Source organism: Eubalaena glacialis, chromosome 14 (genome assembly GCF_028564815.1).
Source record: "Eubalaena glacialis isolate mEubGla1 chromosome 14, mEubGla1.1.hap2.+ XY, whole genome shotgun sequence".
Classification (NCBI taxonomy): Eukaryota; Metazoa; Chordata; class Mammalia; order Artiodactyla; family Balaenidae; genus Eubalaena; species Eubalaena glacialis.
In genome coordinates, this window is record NC_083729.1 from 865,218 (window position 1) to 885,716 (window position 20,499).

At 55.8% G+C, this 20,499-nt stretch overlaps 1 protein-coding gene across 2 annotated transcripts in view; it reads left to right on the top strand.

Moving 5' to 3' along the window:
- The window catches only part of TPO (thyroid peroxidase), a 32,640-nt gene extending 19,222 nt beyond the window's left edge, over positions 1-13,418 (top strand). The window contains exons 8-13 of one of the 2 annotated variants that reach the window (XM_061210931.1): positions 4,085-4,337; positions 4,886-5,056; positions 6,271-6,508; positions 7,022-7,230; positions 7,819-7,989; positions 13,315-13,418. In XM_061210931.1, the coding sequence (XP_061066914.1) occupies positions 4,085-4,337; positions 4,886-5,056; positions 6,271-6,508; positions 7,022-7,230; positions 7,819-7,989; positions 13,315-13,418 (1,146 nt within the window). Of the gene's footprint in view, positions 1-4,084; positions 4,338-4,885; positions 5,057-6,270; positions 6,509-7,021; positions 7,231-7,818; positions 7,990-12,507; positions 12,640-13,314 lie in introns of both variants that reach the window. The other variant, XM_061210932.1, reaches the window with a different exon arrangement.
- Positions 13,419-20,499: the final 7,081 nt, after the last annotated feature.

The following is a 20,499-nucleotide window of genomic DNA, read 5'->3' on the forward strand; positions in this document are numbered from 1 at the left end:
TACTAAGTCCACTGGTCTCACAGGGCTGTTATGAAGGTGGAGTGCCTTGTTTTAAACCAGTGGTTGCTAGTCATGTGTCTCTGATCTGGGCGCTACAGCAGGCCCTTGATAGCATCCCTTTATCCCCTCAGTGACCCTGTAAGTCCTGTTTTACAAAAGAGGAAGTTGGGTCTTGTCCAAGTTCTCACAGGGACCACATGATGGGATGGGCCGTCCCCAGGCACTGCCTGTCCCTTGCCCACCTTTGGTCCACTGTGGCCCAGGCACCCAGGAGTTAGAGCAGAGACTACAGAGCCCTGCTGTGGCCAGCGCCACCCCATAGATGTTGGTGGGTTGGGGGACTCGGACGTGGTCCAGGAGAGGCTGGGCAGCAGTTGGGGGGTTGTGATTCTTCACCCGCCGAGGAAGGACGTCAGTGTTTTAAAACCAGGGTGCTTTGGGTGAGCCCCGGCCCTGGATGAGTGGGCTTGTGGAGTGTGTGTGTGTGTGTGTGTGTGTGTGTGTGCATGTGTGTGTGTGCATGTGTGTGTAGGGCGCAGTAGGTAGACAGGTAGACTATAAACCGGGCATCTGACACACAGACAGTCTGCCTGCTGCCTGGATGAACACTGCAGCTTAGTGTAAACGAGCTGACAGATGTGAACGCACAGGATTGATAAAATAAAAAAAGAAAGGCACAGGAATTTGTGAAGGGGCAATTTGAGTGCAGCATGGCCAGGAGTCTTGTGATGGTTTTAAGTAACAATCAAGGACCTCATCCATCAGCCCTCACCTGACCCCATTGAACAGAGTGGCCTGGCCAGTCGGGAGGCGTTAGGATGAGGTCCCCACTTCCGAGCCATCCTTCTCCCTCAGCAGGCTCACTGGTGAAATAAGTCCCGGGATCATGCCTCTTTCCGGGTTGTTGTCACCACCCAGTTATGTTTTGTTTTGGTTCCGTCTGTGCCCCTCCCCCAAATGTAAGCTCCAGGGAGACAGAGAGGGAGTCCAGGGAGACTTCCCAGCACCTGGACCCAGCCTGGCTCTAAGAGGCGCTTCACAGTGTGAATTCATGAGCGAAGACCAGATCCCAGGAACAATGCCGGGAGTCCTGCCCTGCTGTCTCCCCGAGAGCCGGGATGTTGCTTAAACTTTCTTTAAACGCACAAGAACTCAGTCGGCGCAGGGGCCTGAGCTGAGTGGCTGGGTCTCAGATCCACGTGGACCCTCCCGGAGAAGAGGCTCCACGACCACCGTGTGCCCCTGCAGTGGGGACGGGGGGGGCTGTTATCTGGGTGCACACGGCCCTAGACTCATACATTAGAGGTGCTTGCAGTCGAGAATTCCGAGAACCCCTGCTGACCTGGAAATAACGTCATGTGGCTCCTGTGCTTCTCAAATAGTGAGATAATAAGTACGACCATGGCCCTGAGAAGCGGGAGGGAGGGGCAGGGAGGAGCGCTTCGCTGGACCGTGGCGGGTGAGGAACCGCCGGGAGGGTTTTCAGCATTGGCCTGGTAATTCCAAAAGAGGGTTAGGGCCCTGCCGATCAGAGTGAAACAGTGCTGCAGCCCTCACCCTGGGGGGAGGTCCAGGCATTTCGGCAAAATCGCTTCCAGTTACATTTCAGATCAGATCGCGAGAGACTGGTGATGGGGGCTGTGCTCCAAGGTCGAGCAGGGATGATGTGTGGGCTGGACTGAAGGGCGCCCTCCGCTCTCTAAAGTAGCTGCTTCGGGGGCGAGAGGAGCCTTGCCAGCCTGTGACGGCAGGCCCTGCGTCCTCCGGGGTCACAGGTGGAGCCTGAGTTAGGGGAGCGGGGGAGGAGCCACCATTAAACAGTTTCCACTTGAGTTTGAAGTTGTCTCGCGTCCCTGGCGGAGAAGAGAGATGGTCTCCCGTCTGCTGGGGGCAGAAGGGATCGGAGAAGAACGCTGGTGGGAAGGGAAGTCGCTGCCAGGTCCCCTCCCGGGGTGGGGAGAAGGCACGGCTGCAGCCCAGGACTGGTGGTGTGAAGCTGCAGCGTCCGAGCTGGCGGCTGCTTCTCTGTGATCAAGTCCTGACTCTGCTCGAACGCCGGTCGGGCACGTGGGTGCTTTGCTCGGATCCGTGAACCAGCTCAGGGATGACACCTCAGTTTAGAGACCCCAGCCAGGCCCCCGTTCCAGTCAGCCCAGGTCTCGGAGGTGACAGCACGCAGCAGTGCGAGGGGCTCCGTGGGCCCTTCACCTGGAGGCCGCGGCCTCCGCTGGCCTGGGAAGTACCGGCTTGTGCACTTAGAAGACACACTCCGTCGTTTGGAAGGGATGGCCCACAAGGACGCAGATGCTCTGTTGTTACTTTCAGGTTGTTTCTGAGAATGGTACACGTTCCCTTCCTACACCCAGAAGCTGAAATGTAAGACCTTTCCCTCTAGGATAGAATCTTTCCTACTGGTTTATATTCCTCATTTAGATGTGGCTCATGGACCAAAATATTCTCTTAAATATCAAAACAATTTGACCCTGATTTTTACAGCTGAAAGAAATGCTATTGAACCTAAAAGCAGACCCTTGCGTGAAATTCTCCTGGGACCACGTGGCAAGTAGAAATGACAAGGTCCGTGATTGCACCTGATTTACCATTGACAGTGCACTTCAGCCTGTGTCATTCTCTGACTTAATTCTAGGAACAGCTCAAGGAATCAGGTGCTACTGTCGTTTCACAGGAGAGGAAGTCGCTGTCACCGCAGGTTACACCCCCGGGAGCAGATCTGCACAGGCAGAGCCTGAGGCCACACTGGTGCCCACTGACCTGGCCGCCCCCAGGCCCATCACCGTCCTGGGTGTGTAGTTAGCCTTGTAACCTCCCGAATAGCCTTTTTAAAAAACCCAAAATCCTTTCGGAGGAGTTCAATTTGAGCCTTTGTTGCAGAGACCTGGTCAAATTAGCAATTGTATCCATGCCTCTCACTTCATCCTCTGATATAAAGGCACCACCCCAGGGTCAGGGCCTGTCCCCTCATTGTACACGATGCCATGCGTCACTGCAGGCTGGGACAGAAAGTAGGAATTTAGACTCATTTATAAAACTCACAGCACGAATTCATTTCCCATTGAAACTACAGATGGTCCCTTCCCGCTGTATTTCTCTGGCTTTTACAAAGAACTAACAAGTGTTGATGGAGACAATTCAGAAGGGAAAAAAGGAATAACACAGGGATTTCGGTCCCTGCTTACATTTTAACTCGTGGAAGCCATTCTGACCATATATGATCTTTAGGTTGTGTATCATTTCCTTTAAACCTGGGGGCAGGGAGTTATCCATGCATGGATGTATACACTATATACAATATACACATCTACTCTGCATAATGTCTATATATGATACCATATGTCTGATACGTATAAAGCCATACAGTATATAATATATACATGTACTCGATAGAATGTCTATATATAATACCATGTATCTAATACATATAAACCCATCTATATTTTTTATTCTCACAAAAACTCAAAGGAAGAGGTTTTTCCAGAAGAGGAAACAGGTTCAGAGTGGTCAACCTCCCAGAGTCACGTAGCTGAGAAGGGGGGGATATGGGGTTGCAACTCACCTTGGTCTAAATCTTCAGCCTCTGATGCCCAAACCCAGCAAAGGGACTAGATTTCTGATTTTTGCTTTAGGTCCTGGTGTTAACGGAGGGCTCGTAGGTGAAGTGGGAGTGAAGGGGGCTGATTGTTGGACAGAAACCTTTTCATGTTTCTAAAAGAGTGCGGCGGGCGGCAGCCTCCCTGGTTCATCTTCACGCACTGAGGGTCCCCCTCATTTTCTGTGGCCTGGCCTGGCCTGGAGGGTGTCTGGGGGCATCTCTGACATGCCCTGTACAACCCCGTAAAAGCCGAGAGCTCAGGACTTTATTTGGAATAGGTGGTGCTCCTGTACCTGCTCCCCTGCTTCCCTGTGCCCCCAGGTGGCATGACCCCCGGTGACAGCTCTGGAGATGCAGCAGCCCCCAGGCTTGTGCGAGAAGAAGCCCCCCAACCCGGCATCGCTCTGACTGTGACCCCGCATCCAGCCAGGGGCTCCACTGCCCCGGCTCCCACCCACTCTCCTTTCTCTGCAGATCATCACCCTGCGGGATTATGTCCCCAAGATCCTGGGCCCCGAGGCCTTCGGGCAGCACGTGGGCCCCTACAGGGGCTACGACCCCGCCGTGGACCCTACGGTGTCCAGCGTGTTCTCCACGGCCGCCTTCCGCTTCGGACACGCCACGGTGCGCCCGCTGGTGCGGCGGCTAGACGCCCGCTTCCGGGAGCGCCTGGGGCTCCTGCCGCTGCGGGACGCCTTTTTCCGGCCCTGGCGGCTCCTGGAGGAAGGTGTGCATCCCTGGGCCACGCTCGGGAGGGGGAGCCAGGTGTGCGGTCACCTGCCCGCTGGCCGGAGGTGCTCGGGTCACCAGCGGGCATGGAGACAATAAATGCATCCAAAGAGGTTTAAAGAGTGATCCTGGTCATCAGACGCTTTCTCTTGGGTTTCTGAGTCTCCAGAATTCCCAGGGGCGGCCCTGGGCTCCCTCAGCCAGGCTGGGGCTTGTTCACTGGTCTAGGCTTTAGACTCAGCAAACACCTCCTTCAACTGTAACGTTTCTGCTGCTGAAAAACAAGCACAGAACCTCCACCCCTGAGGCTCCATCCTGGTTTCCTTCAGACACACGTCACGGTCCGGCCCGTTGGGGCCCTGACGGGGCGAATCCACCACAAGGCAGCACCCTAAGGGCCCAGGAAAGCTGGGAATCCCTGGAGGTGAATTCCTGAGATTATGAGAGACATTTGTTTAGAACCAGCGTAGTTTACGATCTGAGACCTTGTTCTGTTTCCCCAAGACTCACCTGAGAAAGCGCATCCCTCCTCTGTGCTGTTTCCAGGTGGTGTGGACCCCATCATGAGGGGCCTGCTGGCGACACCGGCCAAGCTGCAGGTGCAGGACCAGCTGATGAATGCGGAGCTGACAGAGGGGCTCTTTGTGCTGTCGGACTCGGGGACCCTGGACCTGGCGGCCATCAACCTGCAGAGGGGCCGGGACCACGGCCTGCCAGGTGGGCCCTCCCGCTTCCTTTCCTGCGGGAGCTGCCAGCTTAGCTGCTGTTCTAATGTGTCTCAGACCTACTGCCAACGTCTGAGAAGTGGCTTTTAAAGCCTCTGTAGCCCCTCCCATTCTAACTGGAAAATTGGGGATCCTTTCCTCTAGTTCTGTTTAGTCTGAACGCGAGCCCCCCACCCCCAGTTTTCTGTGTCCCGGTGCCTCAGAGCCCTGCGGGGAACTGGCCCAGTCGTAACGCGTTTCCTTGTGTCCACGCGTTTATGCGACACTTCTGTCGGGGGTCTGCTGTGTTTGAGGCCCCAGGCATAAAACGAGACCCAGTCTTGCCAAAAGGACCGCGGATGGCAGAGCACATAACCAGAGAGGAAATGACGGGGAGCCTTGGCCAGGTTCTGGTCAGACCCAGATGGCGTGTAAGACAAGGGTTCACGCGCCATCGCCCTGAGGAGGGATGGAGGGTCTGGAGGAGGCGGCCCCTGAGAGCATGGGACGCGGAGGGGGAGGATGGGGGCACCAGCGGCCCAGCAGAGCCAGAGACGGCCGAGGGGCTGGGTGCGCAGTCAGGGTGGACACCAGGGAGGAGGAGGACGAGGAGGCTGAGTCCCCAGCGGCTGGGGCTGGGCGGGTCCTGGGAGCGGCAGAGACGAGGAGGGAGCTGCGGCCCCAGAGTCAGACAGACGTGGTCCTTTCTGTGGCTCTCCCTGTGTGCGTGTGTGTGTCTGTATGTCGGTGTGTGTGTCTGTATGTCTGTGTGTCTGTGCGTGTGTGTCTGTATGTCTGTACGTGTGTCTGTGTGTCTGTGCGTGTGTGCGTCTGTGCGTGTGTGTGCCTGTGTGGAAGGAGGGGTGCTGGTGCCTGTGCTCTGGCCGCTCCTGTGGGAACGTGGATATGGCAGGTGAGCCCTGGCTTCACTGCTCAGCAGAGACAAGAAGTGGGTAAAAGTGTGACCCACTCGGGTGTGTAGGGTTCAGCCTTGTCCCCAAGCGTGATGCCTGGCTGGTTTGTGGACAAACTCTCAATAAGGCCCTGCCGCCCGTGCAGGAATATTCCGACAGTGAGGTCTGCAGGCCGTGGGGCTGCGAGGTGGGTTTGCGGCGGGGACCCTGTGGCCAGAGCCCCAGGTCTCGATGGCCCACAGCTGGCGGGGTAGATGCGGAGCGTCCGGATCCCGAGTAAGGCGGCCGCGGCCTCGGCCCTCTCCCCGCACAGGTTACAATGAGTGGCGGGAATTCTGCGGCTTGTCCAGGCTGGAGACCCGGGCCGACCTGAGAGCCACCACCAGCAACGGCAGCGTGGCTGACAAGATTCTGGACCTGTACGGGCACCCGGCTAACATTGACGTGTGGCTCGGGGGCTTAGCCGAAAGAGTCCTCCCCGGGGCGCGGACTGGCCCACTGTTTGCCTGCATCATCGGAAAGCAGATGAGGAAGCTGAGGGACGGGGACCGGTAGGTGCCCACGGCAGGCGGGGACGCAGGGGGCGTTCGGTGCTGACGGTGTCCCCGCGCAGGAAGGGGGCTTTGGGTGGTGGGGAGGAGCGCTCCGTGGCCTTCGGGTCAGCAGCTGTGGGCTTGGTCAGCGATGCAGCCTCCTGGGAGGAAAGTGAGACAGGTTCCCAGAAGCCGAATGCCCTGGCGATGGGGCCAGAGGAGAGCCTGTGGGGAGGGGGCCTCAGGGCACGTCCTGCAGGGCAGGCGCAGGGCCCTCCTGAAGGCTGGGTTCTGTCCTCGTCACTCGTGTCGTAGAGGCAGCTCTGCACCCAGGGACAATCAGTGCGGCCGAGCGGGTTGACTGGGTCCCTAAACGGAAGGAACGGTCCTCCCGGCGCCGTCCTGGCCTCTCTCCTCCCCGGGGCGCGCCCGGCCTCTGCTGCCACGGGGTGTGGGCATGGAGGTTGGGCAGGAGTGGTCGGCGTGGCAGGGACCGGGCTCTCACGTGTCCTCACGTCTGTCCTCCTGGAGGTTCTGGTGGGAGAACCAGGAGGTGTTCACGGAAGCCCAGAGGCGGGAGCTGGGCCGGCACTCTCTGTCCCGCGTCATCTGCGACAACACCGGCCTCTCCCGCGTGCCGCGCGATGCCTTCCGGGTCGGGACGTGGCCCCAGGAGTTCGAGTCATGCGACAGCATCCCGGGGATGAACCTGGGCGCGTGGAGGGAGGCCCCTCCTCCAGGTAACTGCGAACCGGGAGCATCTCTTCTACAGGGTCAAGGACGGGGTCTCCTGGCAGGAGCGCAGCTTCTGGGAGAAGCTGCTTCAAATCCTCTCGGGGGGAGGAAAGAGCCTTCCCGCCCTGCTGGGTCCCGGGCGCGACCTCCTCGGTGGGGAAGGCGCGGGTCTGAGGCGAAGCCCCTCGGCCCGTCCTGGGAACCACACTGGCCTGCACCTGCCAGCGGAGCAACTGTGTCTCGGGTCCCAGCCTCGGGAGGGTCGGCCGATGGTGAGCTCCGTTGTGGTCAGAGGAGGAGAGGGGCTGAGATCCAGCCTGCCTTGTTCAACGAGGACCGTGGTCGCCCTCAATTAAAGCAGTTTCGTCGGGGTGGGTGGGGAAGCCTGGTCAGGGCCGATATGTGGGGAAGGGTTAGAGGCGTGACTTTGCTGCAGGGGGTCAGTGCTGAGAGGGGCCCGTGCTGTGTCCCACCTGGAGGGAAGGAGATTGCTGACGTGAGCCCCTTGGGAGGTCAATCGGGAGATGCAGCCCCAGAGGAGGGCAAAGGAAGGGGTCCGGCATTGACTGTATGTACCTGTCAACCTGGCCCAGAGGATGCCTGTGGCTTCCCGGACAAAGTGGAAGACGGGGACTTCCTGCTGTGTGAGGAGTCTGGAAAGCGTGTGCTGGTGTTTTCCTGTCGCCATGGATTCCAGCTCCAAGGGCCGGAGCAAATCGCCTGCACCCGCCGAGGATGGGATTCCCAGCCTCCGGTCTGTAAAGGTCAGTCGTTTAACAGGTGTCTTTTCATGACTTGACCCTGGAGTCTGCATTTTTCAAATACAAATTAAGAATAAATGTCCTTTAAAAATAAATAACCTTTAAAATTGTGAATCACTATACTGTACACCTGTAACTTATATAATACCGTATAGCAACTATCCTTCAATTTAAAGAAAAACTGAAAGGAAACCCCAAATAAAAACATACACAAATGTCATTCAACCGAAGGTGTCTCCGAATATACTTATCTTCCAGGAACTCTCTGCACGAAAATAAAGTATCCCCTCCCCAGTGCCCCATGTTCCTAAGTCGATGTCTTTCTAGAAAATGAAGCACCAAGACGGTCACCTCATGACATGCCCACGGGGTGACCAGGGAAGGACAGGAGGAGGAAGAGGCTAGAACTTCAGGGAGGCTCGTAGGAAGGAGCTCGCAGAGCCAATGCTCAAATGAAGCAGAAGTGTTTCCACAGGAAGCATCAGTAGAGCAGGCCCCCCACCTGTGGTGGCCCGTTTCCAGGGAGACCTCACTGTCCTCCCTGCTCTGGGCCCCAGTCTTCCTACACCTGGGAGGACCCGGAACCGGGACCACGCAAGCAGAAGCAGGACGCCTCCCTCGTCCCCTGGGAGAAGCTCCCTCACGTTTCTCTCTAAGCTGCATTAGGAAGTCCCAAGAGGAACAGGAGATGGACTCATGCAAGAATCGGGCTGGTTTGCAAGAAATGAAAACAAGGCCCAACTTGTTCAGTTCTACAGTTTCGATTTGGGAAGATGAAAAAATTCCAGAGATGGAGGGTGGTCATATTTGACGACCATGTGATCGTACTTAATGCGACCAAAAGGCACACTGACAAATAATTAAGATGGTAAATTTCATGTTATGTGTGTTTTACCACAGTAACAAAATTTTCACTTCAATTCTGGGGACTCCAAAATGTGTCCTGGAAAGTTACAGAGGCCACACCCGCCTCTAGACTCTGAAGAATACAGGAAGAGCCCAGGAGAGGCCGGAGCCCCGGAGACCCTCAAGACTCAGCCCGGGGCACCAGGCTCAGGAAGGTCCAGGCCGCTCCCTCCGGGTGAGAGAGAAGGACAAGGAGGCGAAGAAATAGGGGCTCCAGGGCGACATCTGGGCCACAGCTTGGAGAAGAGCGGATGGCACGGGGAGCTGATTGGAAACAGAAGGTCAGAAACAGGGTTTGAGGGAATTTATGGCCAAAACTAGCACGCTGGGCTGGAAAACCCTGGTTAAACGGCTAAGGCAGCCTTCGCACGCCCAGATCTGCACCAGGAGGGCGTGGGCTGGAGCCGAGGTGGGCATCTCACACATCTCTTTGGGGTTTGGTGGTGAACGACGGTGGACTCGGAGGAGACGGAGCCGAGGAGAAGGTCGGGCAAGGCCGGCCAGAGAGTCACGTTCCAGGAGCCTCACATGGCAGGAGCCCAGCTGTTGGGACGTGCGGTGACGTCCGGCTGCGTCTGTTATTTCCGTCAACCACCGCTTTTATTGCTCCCATAGTTACGTTCTGTAGACAATCCTGCAGGAGCAAACGTATAACAAATCTGGAAGTGTTTAGTGTTGTTTCCACTTAGTGCTGGTGCAAAATTGACACATCCGTGTTACCCAGGGCTGTGGCCCTGGTGTCGGCAGGACAAGGACACGAGCCCCGGGGGGTGTGAGTGCCCTGCATGCTCAGCCATAAACGTCACGTGTGTGCCTTCCATCTTTACTGAATAAACCCCTGGACCTTTTATGCTGCATCATGCTGGCTATTTGTTTTAGCTATTTATGACCCCGAAGCTCTATTCACAGGGGTCCACAAGGTACAAATAAAAAAGGAGAAAAGCTTAGAACCGGAGAGTAAAGGAGGGTCAGTGCCTCGGGCTCCCCCGCTGCCCCTGGATGTGCTCCGACTCCCAGCTCAGACTGTCTCCCCCAGGGAGGTCTGCTGCACTCTAGCGATGCTCCGAACGAGGCCAGCATCGCTCTTCTACTCCCAGCGTCCTCCCACCTCCCAGCCCTCTCCCCCACCTCCTGTCTTTTTCTAACGTAATTTTTCATACTAACAGCTAACCGCTCCCTGAAAGCATGTGCAAGGCACATATCAGTACCTCACTAAGTAAAAACGCGAGTTACAGAGCTGTGTGAATAGTGAGAACCCACTTTTCAACAGGCAGTGGGTCCTATTTATTTCAACATTGGTAAGTGTCCCACGGAGACAGGAGCTCCTTAATCTCGGTCACGTGGGCACAGCGAGATAGGACCAGGGAGGAGGGTGCTGACTGCTTATACAGCCCCGTGTCTTTGTCTGAACACATCGATAATTAGGGCGGAACATCTTTAAAGTTAGTGTATGACAGGAAGCAGGATGAGGGCCACCCCCGGTACAAATGCACTCGCTCCTTTACACAGATATTTTTCGCCTGATCTATGCCTCTACTAGAAGTTCCTAAGCCAAGAATTGCAAGAAAAAAATGGCTCTGGAATGTAGCAGGGAGGGAATTTTGCTTCCACTGTGAATTGATGTGACAGAAGGGCTGCAGCCCGTCCTCAGCGGAATCGCTTACCTGCACGTCCACGGCTGCAGAAAGGGCAGCAACAGCTTCACTGAGCATCTAATCCACAAAATCTAAGGAGACGCGTTCTCCTTTCTCGGCTCCAATCCTGCTTAGCCCCAAAAATCATCACATTGAAAAAGAAAATTAGCAAATGTGTGTAATGAGTCTCTTTCGAGGGCTGTAAAGTCGTGAATTCAGAACAGATAAAAAGCAACGTGTCCGTGGCTTTTCGCTCCAGTTATTGCCGAGAGGTTCTGTAATAAATGAACACAAATAAATGTTTCTGCACCTACAGGGAGAGTGAGGTTTGCCGTCGGCACAGATGTGCTTAGGGAAGTGGAACATCGTGCAGATGTTTGTAGCTGGGCCCGGGGGTGTGGTCTTCAGCTCCCCTTGGGAGGTAACCTGTCCCAGTAGGGGGAGCCACGGCCATGGTGCAGACTGACGTGGGGATCTGGGGACACACAGGCCTGAGACGGTCCTCACCACCGTGTGGGGCTGCCACACATTCTGGGTGGACTCCCCGGACCTGGAGACCAGAGCCTACAGTCCCCCTCCGGCTTCTGATGGGAAGAACCTGACCATGGAGTGAGAGGGGTTGAATTCTGTTCCCCAAAAAGGTATATTAAAGTCCTAAACCTCAGGACCTCAGATGTGGCCTTATTAGGAATAGGGTCTTTGCAGGTGCAATCAAATTCAAATCAGGCCATCAGGGTGGGCTCTGGTCCAGTAGGACTGGTGTCCCTCTAGGAGGAGGACAGGCACAGAGGGAAGACGGCCACGTGAGGACGGAGGATGGGAGAGATGCAGCCAGGCCTAGGAAGCCGAGACGGCCAGCAGCCCCAGGAGCCGGGAGCGACCGGGAACGATGCTTCCCTCCGAGTGAGCTCAGGGCCACGTCTGGACCTCAGGCCTACAGAGCCGGGAGAGAAGGAACCCGCTTTGTTTTAAGCACCCTGTCTGCAGTCCTGTGTCCAAGAGGGAGTGAGAGGCTCAGCCGGCAGCGGAGGCTGAGCCCACGTTCACTTCATTCCCTCAGAACAAGGACCACCTACGAGGACACGCGCGGGTGACGTTTGCTAATGCGAAGTGGTTGTACAGTGTGTATTCAGGACGTAGCTCTTCTTTTGACATGCTGCTGCTTCCCTGAAACTGGCCAGAAAAGATAGCATGTTCTTTGGAAACGGGAACCTGGGGTCCGGTCGCGGTTTTGGATTCCGACAGAAGGAGACCACGGGGGCCACACACGCGCCTCATCCGGGGGACTCGCCACATCCACCTGCTGTGCGGCCTGGTGTCAGGTCCCGGCTCCCGGCGGCACGGCCCGTGTTCGCCCAGCGGGGGGTGGAGGTCCAGGCCCAGAGCGGGCCGTGTGGCCGGAAGCTGTCCGCCTGGGGAGGGCGGACTCGGTCCCACCATCCTCACCTGCCTCCTTCCCACCCACTCCCGAGTCCCGCCCGGGTGGAGTCCTACTCAGTGTGGAAAGCGCCAGCGGCCTCCAGGGAGGCCACGTCCCCCGTCCAAGCGAGGCCCACCGGCCTGTGTGGCCCGAACCTCCGGGGACCTGCCTCACGCTCGGGCCCTCGCAGCACCTGGCAGAATTTGAACTGAGCAGAACTGAGTCTGGACCGGCACCAGCACCGGAGGGGTTGCGGGCCCGAGGCGGCCGCTGTGGACAGGCCGGGAGAAGCAGTCAGGCCAGCGGGTCAGAGGGTGGCCGCGGGCCGGGCTGACTCCTGAGGGGCTGAGGGGCCGCTGTGAGCAGAGGTGGGGCGGGAGGGAAACGTCCGCAGGACATCAGGGGATGTTCTCTTTTCAGAGGTGCGGGGATCCAGGGGACGCGGCCCCGACGTGGGGTGACGTCCCTCTGCCTCCCGGACAAGGGACAGAGCTGGGGAGGGGCCGGCCTCGTGGGGAAGGGGAGCAGGAGGCCGGCCCTGACCTCACGTCATGTGTGCAGACATCAACGAGTGTGAAGACGTGACGGAACCCCCGTGCCACGCGTCCGCCCGGTGCAAGAACACCAGGGGCGGCTTCCGATGCGAGTGCACCGACCCCTACGTGCTCGGCGAGGACGCCAGGACCTGCGTGGGTGAGACCACGGCCCTCGGCATCCAGGCTGGGAGGGGGTGTCGACATACAGGCAGGGATGACTGAAGGGCCACCCTCCGGCCGTGTGTGTCCGCGCTGCCACGCCTCTGATGCTGGGTGGGAGCAGGGAGCCAGCCGGTTCGTACCTGAGGCTAGATCGTGTCTGAGACACAGGACCGCTGTGAAACCCTGGGCGGGGCGGGCTCGCTCCAGACCCTCAGCTAGTTTCACCCCCCGTGAATTATCTCCGGGATGGAAGCACGAAGTTTGATCCCCATGTGCAGAACAGAGAGGGTAAGTGGCTTGCTCAGGGTCACACAGACACTCAGCTGCAAATCTAGGAATCATAACTTGGCTTCCAGCTCCTGTAGAAGAAAAATTATGCACCAGGACCTGTTAAAATGGCAAGACATTTTATTAAAGCTCCTGCAGTAGGAAAAGGAGAGCTCAGTACAGAGCAGAGCTCAACTCCAAGTACAGCAAAGACAGCAGGGGATGGACAGCCCACGGGGCAGAGCAAGGAGGTCCGTGGAAGGAAAATTACCCAGAGGAACTTGGTTTCCCAGGGTCAGGGATGCTCAGGCGGCGGCTGGGGGTCGGGCTGGGATTTGGGAGGGCACACTGGCCGCTGCCCTCAGCTGGGCAGGCTCACCGACCGGCTCTGTCCTTGCTCCAGACTCTGGGAGGCTCCCGCGGGCGTCCATGGTCTCCATCGTGCTGGGCGCCGTGCTTGTCTGTGGCCTGGCAGGCCTCACCTGGATGGTGGTTTGCAGGTGGTAAGTCCCCGCTTTTCAGCAACTTCTACTCCTATGGGCCCGGCTGGTGATGCTGCCTCTTTATTTTTCTGAAGCCAGTAGAGAGCACCGGCGTCCAAACCCATCTGCCTCCAGAGCTACTTTGTTCAAAGTGTTAGCCTTTCTGGCTCTTTCATTCTGCTCCAAATAATGAAAGTGGGGTGACCATTCGTACACATTAGAGGGTATCGAACATCTGTGGGTGGAGATTCAGGGGTATTGGATTCTTGGTCACATTAAATGATTGTATTGAAAGTCTCTTTCTTTTGGAGTAAAGGTTCTTACAAAGGTTTCTCAGAGAAAAAAGGTCATCCCTGGATAAAAACGTTGTTCTTCATTTCTCTCCCCTCCCTCAAGAGCAAACTTCGGGGAAATTGGGAAATTGAAAGGTGAACTTTTATGTTAAAAATGGCACAGCCGTTGAGGCCTTCGGTGGCCGGATCTGCGCGTTTCTGGGGTGAGAGCCGAGTCAGGGCTTCCCCTGGGGGACTTGACTCCGTCCCACCCTTCGGGGCTGCTTCTCGTCTCCCAGGTCTTAGGAATCAGACTCGGTGCTGCTCGGTTTTCTGGTGTGCAGTTAACAGAGACCATGTGGAAGCCACGGTGGGCCAGCAGCAGACCCAGGCCCCGTCCTCTCTGGCCTCTGAGCTGGGCTGACCTTCCGGGCACCCTCGGGGCCGCTTCCCCTCTGCCCAGCTGCAGAATTCCTGGTTCTGTGACTCGGGCGCAGCGCCAGCCCCGCCTCCATCCTCGCGTCACACTGACCCTCTGCTCCCGGGTGGCCTTTGGTTCGCGTCCCATCTTCCTGGTGAGCTCAACGCCTCACACCCCCTGTCGTTTCTAGAGGCTCCTTGGCACGTTCAGAACCGCCAGCTGCCGGACCCCAAAGGGAGCTTCTCACCGTGGAGCTGCTCATCTTACAGGAATGGGTTTCTAATACTCAGAACCCTGGACCTCAGCGATCAGGTCTCAGGACTGACATCACGGCTTGTGGTCAATAACCGAGTCTCATCAATAATTGAAGGTCACGGCCTTTTCGTTTATTCCGAGAACCTGGAAGGGGGACCTCTGTGTCTGTGACCCCCCGGTCCTACTCTGCCCCCTGCCAAGATGCAGTAGTAAATCCAGGTTCATTTCTTTTATACTCCAGGATGCTCTCTGCCACCCAGACTTCAGATGACACAAGGCTGTGATCTCCAGGTGAATGACAGTTAGGTGACACACTTGCTAATGGACTCACAGCTTCTGACTGCACTAATATCTGCCATAGTTCAGGTGCCACGGAGAAATTCTTTCTCCAAATTACAAGCTTGTAGAACAGCCACAAGTCACGTGTCAGATGCACTGAGTAATTTTAGTCACTGTCTCAGTCTTCCTGCCCATGGCGAGTACTCATTATGGGCTGGTGGTGTCCCCAGAACTCATGTGTTCAAGTCCTAACCTCTCGTATCTTGGAATGTGACCTTATCTGGAAACAGGGTCATTGCAGATGAAATTGGTTAAGATGAGATGGTGCTGGAGCAGGTGGGTCCCAACCCAACAGGACTGGTGTCCTTATAAAAGGGGAGTTGGGACACAGATGCACGGGGAGAGGCCAGTGAGCGTGGAGACAGAGATCTGCGTGACGCACCTAGAGCCAAGGGTCACCCAGGCTCGTCAGCGAAGCGGCAGGAGGGAGCAGGGGGGCCTCACAGCCTCAGAGGAACCAGCCCCGCCCACACCTGGGTCTCACATCTAGACCCCCAACTGTGAGAGAGCAGGTGCTTACTCTCCACACCCTCCAGCCCCAGCGGCCCCCAGACACTGAGACACCTGCCTGAGGTGGCCTGGCCACCCATCGGGCCTCCTCTGGTCCTCACGGTCGACTTGGCTTGGGGAGATTCATCCTCAGGACTGTTACTTTGACTAATCACCGAGTATTTTACACCTGCCTTGTCCTCAAGGCCCCACTGCTCCCCTGCACTTGGAGAAGATGACTTACAGTGACTGCAAACGGCGTCTGGAGTTTTAGACGAGGGCGGTGTCAGAAAATATCCCCCATGTTTTCAGAATCACTTGGCCTTCAAAGCTTAGATATTATCAATAATTAAAACCCTTAGGTAACCAGGAAATCGATTAAGCAATAAAAATGAGATGGGCCGTAGGCGAACACCCCCAAACCAGCTGGGTTCTATAATCATATCTACTAAAGGCTCCCACCGTGAAAAGCTGATATTACTGCAACTTAGTATTCGGATGCAATTTTGTATTTGTAGACATCTCTATTAAACATCAATCACCTTATTATTATGAAAAAGTTATGCCTCTAGCCCACACACTCAAGAAAAATAGCTGTTTTCTTTAAGATTGATAGCCACAGATTAAATGAACACCTTCCTGAGGAAGTTTGGGAGGGTAACATCTGGCACACTTGATTGTAGACTCTGGAGCCTGAAAAATACGCCCCGACACCACTTTGGTTTGCGAGGTACCACTTACCTGAATGACCTGTGAACCCTGCGGCGGGAGGGGAGGCCGATGGCAGAGAGGGGGCGGGGTGGGCGTTCTTTATGAGGCCACACGGGGGCCTCTGTGCACAAGCCCCTGAGTCACCGCAGCTCCCTGCAAACACTGCGTCCTCGGAGCCTGAGTGAAGGAGCCTAAACCTACAGGCCACGTGGGTGTCTGCACGCTGCTGCCCCGAGGATTCCAAACCTGATCATTCCAGCCACGAGGACGCCAGTGGGGGACTGACGGGAGAGACAGAGACAAACAGAGAGAGACACAGAGACAGAGAGACAGAGAGAGACAGAGACAAATAGAGAGACACAGAAACACAGAGACAGAGAGACAGACATACAGAAAGAGACAAAGACAGAGAGAGAGACTGACAGAGACAGAGAGACACAGAGACAGAGACAGAGAGAGACATAGAGAGATAGAGAGACATACACAGAGAGACAGAGACAGAGAGAGGCAGAATGGTGGACACCTGTCAGGTGCTCCATGGGCCTTGACCTTCATTCCGTGTTGATTCTCTCGCCCCCCCCCCCATTTATACCTCCCCTACTATTTTGGGTCTAAGGCTGTGTATTTTGGGGCAACAACTATTAACATAAATATTTCAATCAGAAATATACCAACATTGATGTGTTTTCATTGAAAGATTCTGATACAGAGTTAACCCCATTAAACCAACTCCTCAATCAGCTTTCTTTACACAGTTAAAATACACCCCAGTTTGACATTGTTTGTCTCATTGAAATGATATTCACCAAGATAAATCCTTTTCTGTGCAACTTTTACACTAAAAACTTGATTCATGGTCCACATCCATTTCGCTCATTGGTCTCCAGCCCAGGAGGGCTTCCTCTGCACAGTTACTTCTGCGAGTCTGAACTTCTCGGGTCAACCCTTTCGGTCTAAATTTCATCCAGACTGTGTTTACCTATTGGTTATTAGTCAGTGGAAACTGTGAGGTGTACATGTCAGTTCCTCCGATGGGCTCTTGTTTTATTGTTTGTCCCAAGTGTAAGTTTTTGCCATCAATTTCAGCATCTGAGGTGTAAGTCTTCAGTTTTTCTTTGTTTAGGGTACCATTATCCTGTGCCTTTGGTAGCTGGCAGCTGCATTTTGCACTGTTTATTTCTACCGGATGTATGATTGTAACTTGGGGAAAGAGGGTGAATTTGCATTATTTCCCACTTATCCCTGAGAGGTGATGGTCCCCCAGGCGGTGTGGCTTCTCCTCTGCCCGAGGCCAACCTTCCGTCCACACCGCGTCCACACCGCGGGTCGGTGCGTGTCCTCCCGCACCTCCCCTTCTCTTTATGACGGGATGACCTGCTTGGGACAGACCCAGGGGGAGGTCGGCCTTACCTGCTCTACTGCCTGGAGCCCAGAGCTGGCGAAACAATACATATATTTTTCACTGACATAATAGTGGCTGCAGATCAGACGGCTGAATCTGGAATGCAGAGTCCTGTTGCTTTGGTTGCTGTTAATTTTTTTGCTATTTGTCAGTTTCTCTTTAAGAAAAACATAGAGTTACGCCTCTTGCATTGAGGAGTGAGGGGAGGCAGTTTCAGCACAACTATCCCGTCCCGCCGTCCAGGGCGGGTCCAGGCGCGTGCCTCGGGGTCCTGTGCCCTGTGGGGTGCCGTCTCGGTCCCCTGTGCTCCTTCCCTGCTGTGCCCTCACAGGACTCCTGTTCCCGAGGCCGGGCTCCCCAACATGAGACCTGGTTTCTTCAACTCTCAGTCTCTTTTCCCCCACTGTCCCCTCCCTCAGAGCCCCTGCAGAGGTGAAGGTCGATGGCCTGCACCATGTCAGTTGTCCTTATATCCTGGGACACGTTTTTAAAAGTCCCCCATATCTCAGTATTAGATTGTGTCTTACAAACAGTCAGATCGAAGCCACTTTCACGCTATGACCTTCGCTGCCATCTCCGTCGTTCGCTCGTGGGGAGGTGACGAATTCTATGAGGCAGAGTTTCAGCAAATACACCAGCAGGGGGTAAGCGTCTACCTCCAGCTGTGCTCCATGGAATTTTCAGTTTTGTTTTCTAAACCGAGGTGTTTACTTGAATCTACAGGCATTTCTTTGTCTTTGCGGGGAGCGAGCTGGTGACCCTCTGAGGTCACATGGCTTGGGGCTCCCTCTGGTTCTTGTAAGCGATGACAGCAGTGTGTATCCACAGGACACATGCCAACCCTGAGTCCTCGCTGCCAATCCTGGAGGGAGAGGGAGAAGGAACTTCCCGGCTGGGACACGGGAAACCCCAGGACGTGAGCTCTCCCCAGCACCACGCTCCTGCTGGGGACTCAGAGCAGGTGGGTCCACACCTGGCCTTCCTGAGGTTTGCAGTGTCAGACGTTTCCCTTAAGACCCAGGAAGTCCCTGGGAATCCCGGGGCTGCCGGTGCTCAGCGGGGCCTCCTCCTGCATTTCTATTTGATGCCCGGTCCCCATCCGTTTTGCACCTTCCTGCTGCGTGTTTCCTTCTCCTACAAACTGTATTTACAGGAGAATGCTAATTTGTCAAAATGTTAACCTACTTTTTAAAAAGTAAAGACAAATTGGAATCAGTGAGCCAGAGTGAAAGGAATGAAAATGCCTTTCATTTGTACGAACGGCTTCAACCCTGAGACTAACTGTGGGGCATCCGTGGCAGCACGTCTCAAGTACGGGCTGGGGTGATGGGAGAGGAGCCAAGGCTGAAAGAAAACATTGGCTTTTAAAATGTGCTTTTTTAAGAAAATGGAGTGATTATAATCAGTGTGAAAGACTCAGTCTAAACTCGCTTTGCACTATCTTTATACGCGTGACCCCAAGTGGTGTTATACTAAGAAGTCATTGCTGCTCCCTGGGGCCTGCCTGAAATTCAGGGCTGGGTGGGATTTGGAGCTAAAGTGATCCCTTCCTTGGAGGCAGAGTGGAATCAGCCTTGGCACCTGCTCCCAAGTGTGGAACCAAAACTATGGCACGCGGAGTGAGGTGGTGCCACTGACACGCCCAGACCAGGCCTCTGCAGCCACGCCGGGAGCCGCGTACCCGCCGGCCACCTGATCAGCCTGCCGGGACCAGGGCCAGGGCGAGGCTTCCTGTCGGTCTGAAGCTCCTGGCAGCTTCTCTCCTGCAGGACCCGGCCTGTGGATCCCGAATCCTTCTCTGCAAGTAGGAGCCTGCACGTGTGATGCGTGCACGGCTCTTGGAGGCCGAGCCAGACGCCGCTCTCGTCTGCTTTGATTTCCGAGGACGGGGACCAATGGGAGCGGCAGGACGGCCGCGCGCCGTCGGCGCCTGATCAGGACACGCCGACCCAGCGTGGACGAATAAACCCCACCGCCTCGCGGTTGTCTGGCTCTATTTGCAAACGCTGCCTGATTGTTTCCTCCTGGGGGGCTTGCCATGAGAGCGTATTTACATGTTATACATATTTATAAACCTGTCCCTCCAACCAAAGGAATGGAAGATTATCTTCACCGCCCTCACATCCCAGGCTCACTTTTTCTCCAGTTTTAATGTTGCCTCTTATCCTGTGATTCCTTTTCCCCCGCATTTCCTAGCCACTCAGCCAGCTTCTCTGCTGACTCTCAGGATGGACAGTGTGAGCCCAGGGCCAGCCCATGCGTCACTGCAGAGGCCTGAGCCTGCGTCCCGCCCCTCCTGGGAGCGCATCTCGAGGTTTCCTGGAAGAACTGTGATTCTGCGGACGGAACAGGATAAACGATTTGTCTCCTCGTCTGGGAATCTGCCGCCGGACTCAGAGCCGAGGCCTCCATTCCCAGCCGCTGCCCCCTCCCATTGCTGGGCCCTGTTTCTGCCCCTCCGTCTCTCTCCCTCGCTTGGGTACCTTAGCCTGATTATCCTCTGAGGGGCCCCCTCCGGGCTCGTGGGCAGTCCTGGGGGAGCTATTAGTCACATCAACCCATAGAGCAGTCGTCACCGGGGCCCCCGATTCACACGTGAAGTCGCGAGCCCCAGGGAGGCTGAGCAGGCAAAGTGACAGCTCCGAGGTGGGGCAGGGCTTGGCCGCAGTAGCCCCCACCCGTGCTGGGTCCTGCCCTCACCCAGGACACAGGGAACCTTCCTCCTTCCTCCTGAGGTGTCCGCGCCCTGCACCTGCTGTGTTCCAAGACCACGTGGTAGGTAGGGATTGACAGGTGAGATCCTACCGCCCAGCTCTGCGCCAACAAGGAGGGAAACCGCCAGGGGACTGAAGGTTTGCTCTGGATGCTTTACAGAACTGCGGTGTTACGCGGAGAGACAGGTTTTACTGTTCATCACCTAAAAATACTGCTTCTCGTAGGTCCTGGGTCATCCTGTTCTGTGTTCCCAAGTTCTTATCATTGTTAATAGAAAACCCGTTAAAGACTTGATTGGACCAGCCTGGGAGACGCTCTAACCAGCCTCCCATTGCGCTCCGGGAGATGAAGCCGGTTTCTGCAGCGGACCTAAGGTTTCCATCAGAGGGGACGTAGCGAAATGACACACATTGTAAGTCACTGCGCCAGCTGCGGGAAATGAAGTGTAGCAGCTCCGAGTCTCTGACTGATTTCTGCTGCGGAGACAGAGGGATGGCACTGG